This window comes from Musa acuminata, chromosome BXJ2-7 (genome assembly GCF_036884655.1).
Source record: "Musa acuminata AAA Group cultivar baxijiao chromosome BXJ2-7, Cavendish_Baxijiao_AAA, whole genome shotgun sequence".
Classification (NCBI taxonomy): Eukaryota; Viridiplantae; Streptophyta; class Magnoliopsida; order Zingiberales; family Musaceae; genus Musa; species Musa acuminata.
The window spans coordinates 1,352,556-1,369,231 of record NC_088344.1 but is presented as its reverse complement, the minus strand read 5'-3'; the positions used below and the strand labels follow the sequence as shown (position 1 = coordinate 1,369,231).

General features: G+C 38.9%; 3 protein-coding genes across 3 annotated transcripts; 2 read left to right on the top strand and 1 right to left on the bottom strand.

Annotated features, from left to right (window-relative positions):
* The first annotated feature begins 340 nt into the window (after positions 1-340).
* On the top strand, positions 341-6,598 carry LOC135618016 (uncharacterized). Its single transcript, XM_065118916.1, has 4 exons — positions 341-349; positions 1,502-1,830; positions 5,847-5,929; positions 6,037-6,598. Exons 1-3 carry the CDS (start codon positions 341-343, stop codon positions 5,893-5,895), a joined length of 387 nt encoding a protein of 128 aa, XP_064974988.1. The 3' UTR covers positions 5,896-5,929; positions 6,037-6,598.
* A 2,172-nt stretch (positions 6,599-8,770) lies between these two features.
* LOC135616529 (protein NRT1/ PTR FAMILY 2.13-like) lies at positions 8,771-12,727 on the top strand. The gene is made up of 4 exons (XM_065115820.1): positions 8,771-8,977; positions 9,050-9,267; positions 10,989-11,572; positions 11,697-12,727. Exons 1-4 carry the CDS (start codon positions 8,815-8,817, stop codon positions 12,577-12,579), a joined length of 1,848 nt encoding a protein of 615 aa, XP_064971892.1. The 5' UTR covers positions 8,771-8,814; the 3' UTR covers positions 12,580-12,727.
* Positions 12,728-12,799: 72 nt separating this feature from the next.
* LOC135616530 (uncharacterized) lies at positions 12,800-16,393 on the bottom strand. Its single transcript, XM_065115821.1, is given in 3 exon segments — positions 12,800-13,205; positions 15,973-16,146; positions 16,148-16,393. Coding segments are annotated over 2 exon segments (279 nt in total). The 5' UTR covers positions 16,286-16,393; the 3' UTR covers positions 12,800-13,205; positions 15,973-16,005.
* Positions 16,394-16,676: the final 283 nt, after the last annotated feature.

Genomic DNA, 16,676 nt, shown 5'->3' with positions numbered 1-16,676 from the left:
ATCATTTGATCGGTTGACCATTAGTGTAGCCCATAGGTTCGTGAGAATTATCCGCTTTGAACGATAGGTGTGCCCATACGATTTTATCCTTTTGTAGCATGTGAGCTCTAAAAGACGTATGTGAGGGTAAGGGAGATCCGAAGAATTTATGAGCTATTGGTTCCTATACTCTTCAATAAATATAGGATTAAATAATTTTATTGGTGCCCTCTCCCGTATCAATTATATTTTTTCTAGTTGATTTATATTAAAAAAGAGAGAGAAAAGAGAACTAATATCTATCCTTTTTTTTCTTTAAAAGAAAGCTAATTAATTAATGTTGGAAATTTTGACCAATTACATGAACATGGTAAGTTTTAGTAGGTAGGGGGTAAAAGGTGGAAGATGAGTGGAATATGGTTATGTCATCTTTATGAGCAAAGAAATCGGATTGAATTTTTTTCTTTCTTGGCTTTTATTCCTTTCGTCTCCAAGACTCCTCCATCTATTTAGCTTCCTTCCGTTCATGGCGGACAGTGACATGACACGACTTTTGTTTTTGTAAAGCAAATACATCTTTTCTTCGTTTCACATTTATTCATTCAGAGTTTGAAAATAGAGTATCTTTGCTGTTGTTCTAACGGACGATTTGCATGAAAAAACTCTCTTTTAAGATTTTTTTTCAAAAGGTATATGAGCTTTTAATTTTCTTATTTAGTATTTTTTTAATAATATAAATATTTCTCGTTGTCACTATCTCCTCTTCCGATTAGGCATTGTCATCTATCCTTACCTTACACTCTCTCTATTTATATACTTTCTTTGTGCTCTTGTCATCAGACTCGATCTTATTCCTTTCGCCCTCTCCTCTATCGACGTATTCTATCTTTTTTAAAAGGAAATTTTCTTTGTCATCTCTCTCCGCATCCACTCCTATTAGCTCTACGATGCGATTTAAAAGTAAGGCATCGAGCTTATAAAGGAGTTCTACCTTGAGATCTTGGGTGCCTCATTGTTTTATTGTTATTGACGTACGATATAACTAATATCATATACATTCTCTGAGATATTAAACTACCCATCTTAAGATATATTATGGACTTTAGTCGTGATGAAATATGATAGAGGCAACACGAGATAACAAAACTCGTGACGGAAAATAATGACAATGATAGTTTGATATAGCAATAATAGGATTGAGTCCATCATCACTATGAGAAGAAGGTGATAGTCGGTAATTCTCATCGTAAGGATAAAAGGACGACGAAGTAAGATATTTAGAATATTAAAAAATATCAAATAAGAAAATTAAAAATTAGAGACATCTTCGTAGAAAACTTTTGCTTATAAATGATATAACATATAATATATTTGAAATGAACATAATTAATTAATTTAAATTAGAAATATGAAGTACCGCAAATGTCCTTGAAATTGTTATCAATATTAATGGTTATGATAGAGTTATTGCGGGATTAATGAGAGTTTTTAAGGGAAATAAATGCTAAATTTTGATTTTTAGAGGGACAATTATCGCTGGAAGCTCGTCGTCGCCGCCCTCGTCGACGAGTACGAGAACCTCCGGATACCCGTCGCCGCCACCCTCCAGGAGGAGCTTGCCCGCGCCGCTGCCTCCCTTCCTCCACTCGCCCCCCACGAAGCAACCGTTGTTGCCCCCGCCCCGGCCGCCGCCGACGACTACAGCAAGGAGGACCCCTATCGGGCGGTCGAGGACATGTTGACCTTGCTCTACTTCGGCTGCCTGTTCGACGTCGAGCCGCAGAGCGGGTTGCGGCGACGGCGCTGGTCCAAACCGAAGATGCCCTCGTTCGAGCCAGTTATCAGCACAAGGTGAAGTTTCTGCTGTGTATATGGAACTAAACTTTTGATGCTGATGTTAATTCCTGTGCTCTTTTTGTTTGTTTATTTATCAGCTCAGTACTTGGATGTTCGTAATTTTCATGGCATTGGTTTGCCTTTGGATAAATCGGTCTCTTGGGAACTTCAGTAAATGCCAAGTTGGTTTGTTTAGACATATGGTTCTTATGGTGTTTGTATAAATGTGCTCTTAGGAAAAGTAATGGACTCGTGAATCGTGAAATTTGATGTTTGTTGAATCTTTTAACATTTAGAAATTGTCAAAGTAGAACCAATGCTGGCTGCTCGTTTTAGCATGCATCTATTTGGATTGGCAAGTATTTTGGAATATCCCAGAGCCATGGAATAAAGAATCTTAATATAAGGAGTTCTCTTAGAGGAAGGAAACCCTGGTAATTAGGGTTTGGTTCTTCTATTAATGTCTAATGTATCTTTAGATTTTAATGAGGGAGAGGAATATGTGAGAAATATTTTTGTTGTTCCTGGGTTTCTCTCTAGGGTATATAGAGAGGGTACTCTCTAGGGTTTCTAGAGAGGGTGGGAGAATGTTTATAAGAGAATTAATGTCTTATGTAAATTCTTTGAGATTTATGTGAGAATGTCTATAAGAAAATTTTGGTCTTTGATTTTTTTCTTCTCTCCCTCTCCAACAAAATAGTATTAGAGCCCAAAAAATCCGATGACTAGAGATTCAACAAGAATGAGTGATGAAGATTGAAAGGAACGTGAAGCAAAAATATTCTCTCTTTAGAAGGCACAAAAGTGGATAAAATACTCACCGAGGGAGAGGTTGTTGGGATTGACAAGTATTTTGGGATTCCTGGAGCTAGCATCCTAGTGGGATAAAAAATCCTAATACAAGGAGTTCTCGTGAAGGAAGGAAATCCTATTAGGATTTGGGTCTTTTCTAAATAACTTATGTATATCTAGGTTTTGGTGGAGGGGGAAGAGCAATATGTGAGAAATATCCTTGGAGCTCTTGGGTTTCTATTTAGGGTATCTTGAAGGGTGCTTTCTAGGGTTTCTAGAGACGGTGAGAGAAAAGAGTGTAAATTGTTTTGGGTTTATGTGAGGGGGTTTGCAAGGAAATCTATGCTTGAGTAGAGAGAACTCAAGGGCTTGTAATTAATCTTATATATTGAATAATCTGTTTTTCTCCATGAATATAGGTGGGATTTGCTGAACCATGTTAATCTTATGTTGGATTTCTGGTATGTGTTTTATTGTTACACTATGGTGGATTTCTCTTTTGGTGGTCAGTTTTTTCTTGTCTCCCTCCCCAATAGCATCAATGTGGACCTTTGAGCCTAAAGTAACAGCTAGCAATATTACTTCTCGTTATCAGAATAGGAAGGGCATCATCATACTCATATATGAAAATACTCCTAATCGAGTGTATGCTCGAATATGAAACTCCTTTATATGAGTATATTTATGTTTTGCGTGCAACAACAATTGACTGTTTCATTTTGAAGAATTTAATGGTTAAAAATTCTGAGAATCTCAGTCATAAATGCAACAAAAGCACAGGAAACTTTTTGTCATAAGGTAATAGGTACTTGCATAGGAAGTTATATTCTAATATTTATCTACTTTGAAGCTTCACATGCTATCTTTTCTATAACACTGTGTACTATTTTGCCAGCTAGCACATGCAGTAGAGATTCAAATTTACGAAAATTGATAGAAAAAAAGGACTTTTTTGATACATGTTCTCTCTCCACCCTGATGCAGCAGCTGATACCTCAAGGATAAGGTTTGGAAATTCCCATACAAGACATCAACCTTAAGATTGTCTTGGGTATGTATGAATCATGATAACTTCTTATATCTTGCAAAATCTACTTGGTTATGAAATGCTAGTTTGCCTTAAGTTGGGCAGATCAATGGGATTGAAATTTTCACCCCAGCATATAATGTGAGATTTTTTAAGCTCTTTCATTGAATTCAGATCAGGAATTTCCTTGAAATATAGAAAGGAGGAAATAGGCCTGGGGGCTTGAAATTTGCTCCGAGATTTCCTAGTTTGTCCCTTCCACTGGCATGCATATTATGAATTTTTCTACCGTCCTTGAAAAGACAAAAAAGAGTTAAAAAAAGAAAATGGGAGATGTCTCAAGTAGTTTTTAGCAGCAAACTTAATATATATTTTAGGCATGGTGCTAGTTTGAAGGACAGTTATGAAAGCCATTATAACCTGCATACTGCAAAAATGGGAGACAGATGCAGTGGGAGTAGTTGCAAGGGGCAATACAGTTCATGTGGCTTTTTTTCCCTTGTGCCCAGGGCTAGTAGTGAGTTTTTGGTCATAATTATTTTGGACAAGGGATTTTTGTGGTTCATGGTACAGCTACGACCAGCATGGTATATGCCACAGTTTAGTTTGTGGAAAAGCTATCTGATGATATCATACAGTAGACGTTTAGCACTTTTCCAACTTTACAAAGAACAAACATCAGTGATTCCAAAGATGGGCTTCACATAGTTGTTCGAGTTGTGTTAAATTTTGTTAGATGCATATCCATGCAAACCATTAGAGAACGATGTGCAATTCACCATAAAATAATTGGAAAATATTGTTTGACATGTTATAATTAATTTTGGTTATTTTATGTAAATTAATGTACCTATTCATCTCTAATAGATTGTTGGATATTTTTCTATATGCGTCGTTAAGTATGGCGTGAGTTATTCATTTGTTTCATCAACTTTTGATAATTGATAAATCGTCTAAAGTTCTTTGTTCATCATAGGTGTAGGGGTATACCTATTTTCTTTCTTCTTTCTTATGGTTATTGTAGTTGTTTGTCCCTCTTCTTTTATTTTGGGTTTGAACTTTTTACTGAATGAGACTTCTGGCTTTTCTTCTCTTCCTGTTTTTTTGTTGCAATCTTATTTCTAGCTTCATGTTTTATTTTAGCGGACCATTTTCCTAATCTAATTAGCTTCGTTCTTATAAGGGTCTGAAAGATTATTGAAGCTGATATTGCAATCGCCAGTTGGAAATGAGTTGTCATCTCTTCTAGAAATATGTCTTCCTGATGATTCCTAATGAGATGTGATTTCAGAGACGATCAAGGAATTTAAAGTTCAGCAACCAGTTTGCCTAGTTGATCTGCTAGGTGTTCAAGAGCTGTTTTTTCAGAACTGGCTTCACACCTGGCAAAATTCATGCACATCTTTTTCGTTCTTTATAGACGTTTTAATTATTGGATCAAAGGCTGATAACACATAATTAATGAGTTTATCTGCATAAAATGCTGTGCTTCTGTACTAACCGATTTATAATCCCATGCTCCTACTATATCCTGTTTTGGCATATCATTTTACCTATTCAAGGAGAGATGTTGGGTAGAATCAGGAGTAGCATCAGGACAGAGGATTGAGAAGATACCTTGAATTTTTTTCCACTCATTGATGGAATCATGATTTTTTAACTATTGGTAGCATGGAGGGTTTCACAATGTTGTCGCCATACAGCTTGGCATGATATGACTGGCACATCCCCTGTGCCTGCTGAAGAAGGCAAAAATTGGTCAATGTTATCAAAGTAGCCACCATTGGTGTGGCTCGACTTCAAATCCCGTGTGCTTGCTGAAATTTGAGCCCTTGGATTGAAGGGCTTGTCTTTCAGTAGTTCGCAATGTTTCGATTGGAAAAAGATTTCTTCTTGCTGATTCTGCTGCTTTATTTTACATTTTGATGTGAAACAGGACACAAAACATGAATTAGCATTCAAACTAGTGTGTTTGTATATATCAAATGATAATGGATACCCATGGGTAAATTACTGTGGTGACATTTATTGTATCTTGTAGATGAAATAATGTACTCTGATTATAGTTGGTAGTTCGAGTTTAGTTATCGCCTCTATTCTTCTGATGTTATGCAGAGTCAGGCATACATACTCTTGTCGATACTGTCGGTGGTGTGATTAGTCATTTTCTGGTGTTGGTAGAGCAAGCTTAAGTTTGAGGTTTACGTTGCAGGAGGATGAACAACCTAGAAGTTCAAACAAAGGAACTTCACCCTGGATAATGAAGTTATCCTTGTTGATGAACCTCCGAAAATGGTAACCAGCAACAAAATAGAATTCCTTCTTCCATTATATTCATATATATATGTGACTTATTTTCAATTTTATTTGTGCCTTTTTTTCTTCTTTTGTTGCTCTTGCAGGATGAACCTGACACAGCAAGCTCTTCTGCAGATCCTAACCAACAGGAGCAGCAAAAACCACAAGTAGACTCGGACGAACTCAACTAGAGGGACATGGACAAGAAGAAGAACAATATCCTCCGTGAACAATATATTACAATAGAAGAGGAGGTGGCTGGGGTGGTTCTTCCTCCTGCACTAACAATGGAGGTCATGTCGAGATGGATTCAAGTGCCCAGGCTTCAAATCCTATCCTTTTATCAAGTCATTTAAAGCAGTTGTTGTTGCATCATTAAATGTTGCTGACTTCCAACTATTCAATCGCTGTTGTGTCTGGGGATGGTGATCATATCTATTAGAGATGCATCTGTTTGAACTATGGATCGTAGATGATGAGAAAACAGACCTGTGCTTAATTTGATGGACTGCTCTGAAATCATGCAACAAAAAGAAGGAAACTGCTCCTCTCCTGGAATCATGCATCACGCTTTTCCCCAGAAACCAGTCAAGACCAAACGTATGGACTGAAACTGTTCGAAGACAAAAAAGAAAGATCGAGAAAAAGAAAGCTCAGTCTCTCCACTTCTACAGGCCTTCTCTTCCCGAAAGAAAGGTGAAGATGCCAAACCTAAAAGCAAGGAGGGGTCCCAAGCCTGAGTCGCCCCATCACATCTGCATCCATGACTTGGGCAGGCAGCAAAAGGTCTTCTCCTTCACAGGATCCAAACAGTGTGCAGCAAGTGCTGCTATGTCCATGTCGACACAAGTAGCGCGACAACCTCTGTGCTCGCTCATCGTTCGTTTCTTGTGGTCCGAAGAGCTGAACGTTGCTGGTCGACACCATTGGAGCTTTCCTCACGCCAAACAGTGTGCGGCAAGTCCTGCCATGTCCATGCTGACAGAAGTAGAGCGACAACCTCTGTGCTCTCTCATCCTTCTTTTCTTGTGGTCCGAAGAGTTGAACGTTACTGGTTGACACTTTTGGAGCTTTTCCTCACGCCACACTTTCGAGTCCCCACCTTCAATAATCTCTCTCTCTCTCTCTCTCTCTCTCTCTCTCACACAGAGGCACCCACATTGCATATAATAGTTACTATGATGGATCGATCGAATAAAATGTAGAAGATACATTTAATGAGCTAGCAATTGTTGCTTAAGAAAAAAAAAAATTCTAGTGTTATTCAATAAAATGAGGTGAATAATAAAAATATTCTTTAAACATTACATGGTTAAAATAGAGAGGAGTATTTGGAGTTTTATATAATCATCAGATATCTTTTAAATTAAAAAAAAAATTATATGACTGTTGTTAGATCAACATTGTTTTATAAATCCGAGTGTTGAGTTAGTTAAGAAATAATATATAAAAAAATTCATGTGGCTAAGGTGAGTATTGAGGTGCACAGTCATTAGGTATGATTAAAAAAATTATTTTTATTTTAGAACTATTGGATTGGATGCACGACCGATAATTTAAGATGATATAAATATGTACGAAGGATAGAACATATGAAACAACTAATTTTAGTGGTAGATGAACACCTACGAATTTGCTAAAAACTATCGGTCAATATTCAAATACTCTAAATTTAACTAAGAATATACAAATTTGTTGTATATTATCTATTAGTATAGACACCATTTGTTGTCAATATGCTTCACATAAAAGTTTACATAGGAGAGCACAACTCCTTTTTAAAAAGGTGTATAACCTTTTTAAAGAAATCTTAAAATTTTGCAAATATTTTAAAATTCCTAAATATTATTTTTTCTTCTAATTTCAAGCATTTAAAATGCATATATTCTATTTCTTCCGGTATTGAAAAAATAAAATTATATCATTTCTTTAATTTTATCCAATCGAAGATAAATTTATAAATAAAATATTATTATAGAGGTATTTAAATTTAAAAAATGGACACATAAGTTATAATATTTTTTTAGCAGATTACACAATCTTTGCTATTCCATTCAAAAATAGTATAACTCATAATTTTTTTTTAAATATTCAAGAAACATTATAAATAACTTACAAAGGCCTAAATGGATCCTTTTTAGCCCTTAACAATGTAAAATTATGTTATTTTTATCAAATTTACCCAATTCAAAGTGAATTTACCACATTGTGGGATAAAAATTACTTGAATATTATTATTATATATTTTTGAATGGAGCTACAATATGTTTGGATTCCTATTCAAAAAGAGTATAACTTATTCAAAAATAGTGTAACTCATATTTACTTTTTTTTTTAAAAAAATAAATTTCCAAGAAACCTTGCAAATAACTTACAAAGGTCTAAATGATCAATTTTTTTTTCTATTCATAGATGGGATTTTATTAAATTTTGAATACATAAAAATATTTGGACAGCTGAGTTACATGGTTTTTGAATGAGATTAATTGTTTTTGGATTACATTTAAAATAGTGTGGCTGCATTCATTTTTTTTAGATTTTTTAAAGACCTTTCAAATGACTTACTTACAAGGGTTTAAATAACCTTTTTTTCTATTTAAAAAAAATATTTTTTATTTATTTCAGAAAAAAAAGTAAAAATTTGGGGAAAAAAATTAAAACAGGAATGCAATGTGGTAAAAAATAAAATTAAGGTTTTTTTTAAAAGAAATTTGCTAAAATGATCTTCAAAGAAATTTACAAATAAGATCCTATACAAATTAATATTCCATTCCCACTCCCAAAATGATATTTGAAACCCACAATGATCTCCACTCCCAACACAATAAATAGCTCATCTCTGCACTGCATCCACTGACACACCCAAAAGAGGTGGAAAGGAGATGAGGAGATCAGCTTTGAGACAATTCTTGGATTGCATGGCATGCGATCCGCTGGTTCGGCGAGGTAACGCCGCCAGCGGCGGGGTCAACGACGGCGACGGTGACGTGCTGGAGCCGGAGAAGAAGGGACCTCAGGGATGGAAGTGCATGCCGTGCATCATAGGTATGTATGTGTGCACACACGCTCTTCCGTCGTCTCCTCGACTCAGGCTCGGCACCTTCTTCCCGTCCACAGGGAACGAGACGTTCGAGAAGGTGGCGTCGTTCGGTGTCTCGGCCAACTTCACGGTTTACTTGGTGAAGCGATTCCACATGAAGCAGGTGGTGGCGGTCAACACGATCAACATCTTCATCGGCACCACCAACTTCGCGCCGCTGCTGGGCGCCTTCGTCTCCGACGCCTACTGCGGCCGCTTCCGCACCATCGCCTACGCCTCCGTCGTCTCCTTCCTGGTGCACCTTCTCTTTCTTCTTCTTCTTCTTCTTCTTCTTCTTCTTCTTCTTCTTCTTCTTCTTCCCACCCTTCAACACTTGTGATATCACGTACGATTATGACTGCCCGAAACCCCCTTCGATGTTCACCGAATCCCCTCTTCGATGTTTTAGGATTAACATCTTCTACATATTTTAGATGATTTATATCTTTTTTTTTTTGGATAGCCACACTTTATTACACAATGATTAAGAATTATTCTTTTTTTTTAAAAAAAATTATAATTTAAAATCTTATATAATAAATGTGAGTAATAGTTATGCATATACATATGTCATATAACAAAATAAGAATTAATTAAAAATTATTATTGAAAAACCTATCAAATCAAAATAACAATATTTAGTTTGATACTTAAAATTGCTAAATCAAAGATCACATTAGACTGCATTGTGGAGACAGACAGCACTTGCATCACATTTATGAGAATGGGTCTCCACAACATAAATTAGATTTTGTCACATTCAGTAAGAGAGTTTGGGCCATATGTCCTGTCCATGGCCAGCAGTTTTCTGAGTGTCACATGACCTTTCTCACTAAGTCTTCATGAATTTATGGAATGATAAGGTGGATTGAGTAACCCATCATCATAAACAACAACAGGTGATTCCAACTAGTGTTCCTTCTAAATAATTCATGCATCTATCTTGGAAGATTTGGTCCATAAAATACTTTGCCTGGTGAAGTAGGTCAATTCTATCTCTCTTGCCTTGGAGTTGGAAGAGCTATTGTTTGTATCTTCAGTAAGATGCAAACCAGCATGATTCACATGCCCATCATGTACTGCCTACTTATAGGTACTGTATCTTTCTTTCTTTATGACTAAATCTTTCTATAGTCTATGATATATATTTACACTGTATCTTTATGACTAATCTCTCTAATATACACTGCCAGATGCATGTTCTTTTATTCTGTAATTTTCTTAGGCAAATGCTCAAAATTTTTGATTAGGTTCGATGTAACATTTCGATTAGTCTCACCCTCCGAAGTAGATAAAACTAAGATTTACTTATGAAGGAGATCCGATGAATATATTATTATTAATTTTAATTTAATTATTTTGATCAATGATTTAAGTTAGACGAAATTGATAAGTCAATTAGTCTATTAAACTCATACCATGATATTTAAAATAAATTAATTAGATTTAAATTTTAGTAATACACAAGCAGTCAGAGTTCATATTCTAATCGAATAATATTTAAGGGTACCTTATCATTATAATTCATGTTAAATGATATAGGGATTATTAATATTATTTTGGATAGTTGTATTTAAGATTTTGACATATTATTCTAAGATCAAATTTCGTCTTAATCATTTACTTTCTGTAAAAAAGAAAAAAAGAAATCTCGTTTTCACATAGAAATAAGAAATCCATGAAACCAAACTATTTTCTTTTTTGAGAGCTATAAATTATAGGCGATATTATCTTAGATTGCATGCTGGAGTTCAATCCATGTCGAAAAAGATAGTGAAGTTGTTTCTGTGAGCATGTTCTCGAGTCATTCGGATCATCGATCGATCGAGCAATATATCATAGTCGATTTTGTCTTTCGATTGCATGCTGGAATTCAATCCATGTCGAAGAAGATAGAGATGTAGTTGTTTCCGTGAGCATGTTCTCGGGTCATTTGGATCACCGATCGAGTAATGCCTGTGATGGTGGTTGGTTCAGGGCATGCTGCTCCTCACCCTCACCGCAGCAGTTCCCCAGCTCCGGCCGCCCAGCTGCAGCATGGCCGAACAGCAAGCAGGGCAATGCACGGGCCCGTCCGGACTCCAACTGGCCGTCCTCTGGCTCTCCCTCGTCCTCCTCGTCATCGGCTCCGGCGGCATCCGCCCCTGCAACCTCCCTTTCGGCGTCGACCAGTTCGACCCCGCCACCGAGCGCGGGCGGCGCGGCCTGAACAGCTTCTTCAACTGGTACTACGCCACCTCCACTGCAGCCGTTGTGCTGGCGTTGACGGCGGTGGTCTACGTGCAAGACAGCATCAGCTGGCCCATTGGGTTCGGCATCCCCACCGCGCTGATGCTCCTCTCGATCGTCGTCTTCTTCGCGGGAGTCAGGCTCTACGTGTTCGTGCCGCCGGAAGGCAGCGTCTTCTCAGGCATCGTGCAGGTCTTCGTGGCGGCGTTCAGGAAGCGGAGGCTCCGGCTGCCGGCGCCAGACGATGCGGTGGAGCAGGAATCGTCTTTGTACAACACTCTAGCTAGGGAGACCGAGCGGATGACGAAGCTTCCCCTCACACTTCAGTTCAGGTAAAAGAAACCTCAGCTACATGTCACTCGCAATGCATCGCGTAATACTCCGATTAGCTCAGATGGAAGGATTGGATTCCTCAGATAGACAAGAGTTGAGCACTGGATTTGCATCCGGTTACAGGTTCCTGAACAAAGCTGCTATCATATGCGAGGGAGAAACGAAGGAAGACGGGTTCCCCGTGAATCCCTGGAGACTCTGCAGCGTGCAGCAGATCGAGGAGGTGAAGTGCCTGATACGGATCGTGCCCATTTGGGCGTCCGGCATCATCTGCTTCGTCGCACTAATCCAGCAGTGGAGCTTAACGGTGCTCCAGGCCTTGAAGATGGACCGCCACCTCGGCCGCAGCTTCCAGATCCCCCCCGGTTCCCTGGCCACCATCGCCATGGTGGCCCTCACCTTGTTCATCCCCGTCTACGACCGCGTGCTCGTCCCCGTGGCCCGAAGGATCACCGGCAACGAGAGCGGCATCACCATCCTCCAACGTCAAGGCGCGGGGATGGTCATCGCCGTCGCGTCCATGGTGGTGGCCGGGCTGGTGGAACATAAGCGGAGGAACTCAGCCCTGGCCCACGGCGGCGCCAACGGGACCTCGCCCCTCTCCGTGCTGTGGCTCGCGCCGCAGCTCTGCCTGGTGGGCGTCGCCGAGGCCTTCAACGCGGTGGGGCAGATCGAGTTCTACAACCGGCAGTTCCCGGAGCACATGCAGACGTTGGCCGGCTCGCTGTTCTACTGCTCCATATCCGGCGCGAGCTACCTGAGCGCGCTGCTCGTCGCCCTAGTCCGGAGGAGAACCGGCGGCGAAGGTCGAACGGGTTGGCTGGACGACAACATCAACGTCGGCAGGGTGGACTACTTCTACTACATGGTAGCCTTGTTGGGCGTCGCCAACCTGCTCTATTTCCTGGTCTGTGCTCATTTCTACAGATACAAGGGAACTCCAGAGACGGAAGGAAGAAGAAGCAAAGATGTGGGCGGCACGGAGAAGCTCGAAATTGAGATCTAATCTAAATTATGCAGTGCCAAAACGAGGATTTGATGCTGTAAAGATCCGTGCATTGCCAAGGAGTTGTAATCTAATGCCTTATGGTAGGTAGCCTACAACAACAGTTTGATGTCTGAACCAGCAGTAAAACTTATATGCTTGTACCAAACCAGTTAAATTGGTGGTGTGTGTCCCAATCACTCTCACAGAGTTTGATTCGTCTAAGCGACACATCCAAAAATAATGGTACAATCTTTTTTTTATCATGTACAAGGTTTAGACAATATAATCTTACAACTCATTGACATGAATGTATCATCTCAAGAAAACATCAATGCCTGCTTTACAAGTAACCATGATTTCTGCCACTATAGCAAGTGATCTATGTGAGTGCTATGCACCACTAAGCACACCCCAAATCGATGCAGATTGAAGTAATTGGCTCAACTATATAAGCATGAAAACTAATTTAATAGTTGATTATCCCCATTTTCTTCTTCTTCATCTTGGTTGTTTCCTCCTTCCATACTCCTAATGCAGTGTGTGTGGTATCTACCAGCAGCATCCAAGGTAAGTCCAACTCGTAACAACCAGTGAAGTAGACAAAGGAATCTTCAGTGGAAGCAGAGAAGTTCTTGTTTTTTTGACTGCAGCCAAACAAATGTACTTAATTGGAAATTGAATCCAAAAGTAGAAAACCTTCAGAAGCACATAACATGGTTCACCACAACCGGGTCATATTATTATGCACACACATCTGTCATCGTAGACCAAGCAAGTAGTTCAAGCTTTCCCCAATTTGAGTGAACCTTCTTATCGGCTTCTACCCAACAATTGTCACCAAGGGTAAGAAAAGACCTGATCAGCTATCGGAACAAAGAAGTACATGACAAAGTTGAACTAAATAAACATAATTAGCTTTACCCGTTAGCCAAAGTAAGGTTACGCTATTTGACTCATCAATCGTAGAATTCAGTTGGACAGAGCAAATACGAAATGCATGACGAGGAAACTTTCCAATTATTCAAGTTCCAGCGATAATAATAACAATATATCTTTCAGCAATTATAACATTGACTATAGGTTGCACAAATCTAACACAATCATTGAACCAACAGGTACCCTTCGAGCTGTACCTAAGTGATGGTTGGATTGAGTTTGATCAAAGAAGAAATATTATCTGCCACGAGTGAAATCAAAGTGATCCATAAATGAACTAGAAGATCTTTTCACTTCTGCAGATCTGACCTAGACATTTTCCTTCTTTTCTCCTAATTCCTAAATTTGACATTTGATTTACTAGTTTGCTGACGGTTGAACAAAGGCCCATATGAAAAGGGATACAACTCATGGGTCTACCTACTGCCAAAAATGCTCCCGTAATTAATTAGTGACATTCAAGCCACATGAACTATAGGCAGAAAAATGAAAGAATTACTGAAACAAAAGGCATCTTATAGCTTTCCATCTTTCAAACTTCAACTACAGCTGTTCATATGATTTGGGGTAGCTTCTACTATCTAGTGTTCATAATGTCTCATATTCCCAGTTTAGGCTTCTCAACAATTTCTTCCCAGATCCATTTTGCCTTCCGGGAAGTGGAACCATCAACATATCTTATGTCACTTCAATGGCCCTCATTTCCAAAAGAGAATTTAATCTAGCAATTTGTGAACACTTCAAGTCATTATGAGACCATTTTGAACACAAACCTGGTTTGAAATGCAGATATTACAGAACTAACAATTTCTTCTCCTGATCAGAGGGGAAAACACAAATTTAAATTACCCATATTCCATATACAGGGAATGGTGACAGAGAAAAAAAGTAGGGGGTCAACGAAATTAAACAAAGCTAGAAGTAGCTTGTGAATCATAAAACAAATTCTACTGAATAATGAAGACTCTGTAGCTAGAAAGAACTAAATTGTGAAACAAGGTTGAAACTTAATCTATGGAACGAATATGACAGAAAAGTGGATTAGACATCTGCTACAAGTCAAATTAAAAAAAATGACAGTATCTCATCTTGTAACTTCAGATTCGCATTGCTTATAGAAGAACAATATGAACGAAAAACAAAACAACATTTCAACAAGAGATACCATGCAATTATATCTTTCTTTCTTTCCATAAAGCACTTCAAAGATGCTTGAGGTTACCAAAATTTAATAATCTAACAGATTTGACCATGAAAATCAAGAAAAGATACCACAGATGATTGTTTAAGAATAGAGGAGAAAATGCAGTCATGGAAACTCATATCAACTCGACATAGAGCAGTGGGATGAATGAATGTAAGTGACAATGTGGGGGACCTAACAACACAGAGCCAGAAGATGGTGGAGAAAACCTACTTAAACTCCACAGCTACTCCTCTAGAACACATTAGAAGCGCCTCTCTCTTACAACTTTCTATCAAGATTTCAATCAACTTCAAGTTTTTATTTTGCACTTTTTCCTGAAATCTAAAGGTATTTGTACCCTTATCCATCTTCCACCATTGATGTCCAACACATAGTTTGCTATGTCAGTCAATCCCAGTAAAAGACTATTTATACATCTATAAGTTTGACAAAAATAATGAGAACTAAATTGCAAGGTGAATTTGGCAGTCAGTACCTCAAATATCATAACCGGTTCCAATAGTAGACACACTCAGAAGAGTTCTAGGTTACACAATTACATTAATATCGTCAAGAACAATAGATCAGATTCTGATGAAAAAGAATACAATATCTCTTGATTCTCTTCACAAGAAGATAGTTGGAAGACAGATCTCAATGTGGATTTATCTCTCCGATTGGATTTAGAGATAAATGCATTCCCTTCCATATGGATCATTGTCTGCAGGCGGATAACTCTTTAAACCTAAAGATTCAAGTTTCAAGCTACCCAGAGGAACCCAAAATTGGAATCTTGTAACTAGGAACAGTCAAAAGCTTTCTAGGTTACCACACAACAACGTTAAGGTGACAAAGATCGATATCACGCTGGGATGTTATTCAGTAAAAATTAAAATAAGAGATCACAATCCACTGTCACCTGAGATAAAAATTAAGATCTTCGATTGAACTTGGTGCTTACCACCTAAAGCGTTTCCTTCCACACACATCACGATCCACAAGTAAAAAAGCACTTTTAGACTAAAGATTCAAGTTACAGACAAATCAGAGGAACCTAAACTTGGGATCTCGGTCAGATGGGCAACTAAACACACGCCGCAAGGGGTTGAAAACGGCTAATCGACGTACCTAAAAGACTCTCCTTTCTGCTCTCATTACATAGATAAACAAAGAAAACCATCACATCGCCAAACATTTCCAGCCGCAAATTGGAGCGCAAGCAGTCGAATTTACCGTCGATAGAATAAAGAAGAAAAGGAGGAAGAGATTTAAGAGAAGTCAGAGCGTACCGGGGATTCAACAGATGGATGGATGGGATCGGATCATTTGGGGGGAGAGGAAGACGGAGGGAAGTCTGAGGGCTGGTCGAGGAGGAGGTCGTCGTAGGGATCGCGGCAACCGGGGACCTGACTGATCTGGGAGTTGACGCGGTCTAAGGTCCAGAAGCCGTAGGGCGGACGGGGAGAGGCTTCAGTTGGCCTTGGCCTTCCCGCACCGCTTCCGCATCGCGTAGATATGCTCCCACTGCGCCTCGTCCCTCCTTCTCGGTTCCTCCATCATCCGCAGGATCAGGTTCTCTGCGAACTCCATCACGGACCTCATCCTCTTCCTTCTTCTCTTCCTTATTTCTTCTCCGTCTCTTCTCTCGCCGATGAATGCAGACGGAACCCTTCCTCTTCTTCTTCAATCAAAGCAACGTGCCGAGCACGTGACATCACAACTCCAACAAATATATGCGAAGGATATTAATATTTGAAATTATATATAATATTAATATTAATATTTTATAAGAATAAAAACGTGAACGTGTAAATGTTATGACCATTCCCGCGACTAAGAGACGCGGCAAAGAGCCCGTCCTTCCTTCACTGTCCGTTCGATCAAAATCGGACGGCTATTTTTGTTTTCATCACGTCTTAAAATCCGCCCATTTCTCGTAATAGAGCCACATATGTATGGCCAAAGTTGGCAACATACACGTCCATCATCACGC

Bases quoted from the DNA above. Each gene is read 5' to 3' on its own strand.
- LOC135618016 (XM_065118916.1), top strand. The intron at 1,831-5,846 runs GTGAAGTTTCTG...TTTACGTTGCAG, and splicing joins GAGCCAGTTATCAGCACAAG to GAGGATGAACAACCTAGAAG.
- LOC135616529 (XM_065115820.1), top strand. From the start codon at position 8,815: ATGAGGAGATCAGCTTTGAGACAATTCTTGGATTGCATGGCATGCGAT. The intron at 8,978-9,049 runs GTATGTATGTGT...TCCCGTCCACAG, and splicing joins GTGCATGCCGTGCATCATAG to GGAACGAGACGTTCGAGAAG. The intron at 9,268-10,988 runs GTGCACCTTCTC...TGGTTGGTTCAG, and splicing joins CCTCCGTCGTCTCCTTCCTG to GGCATGCTGCTCCTCACCCT.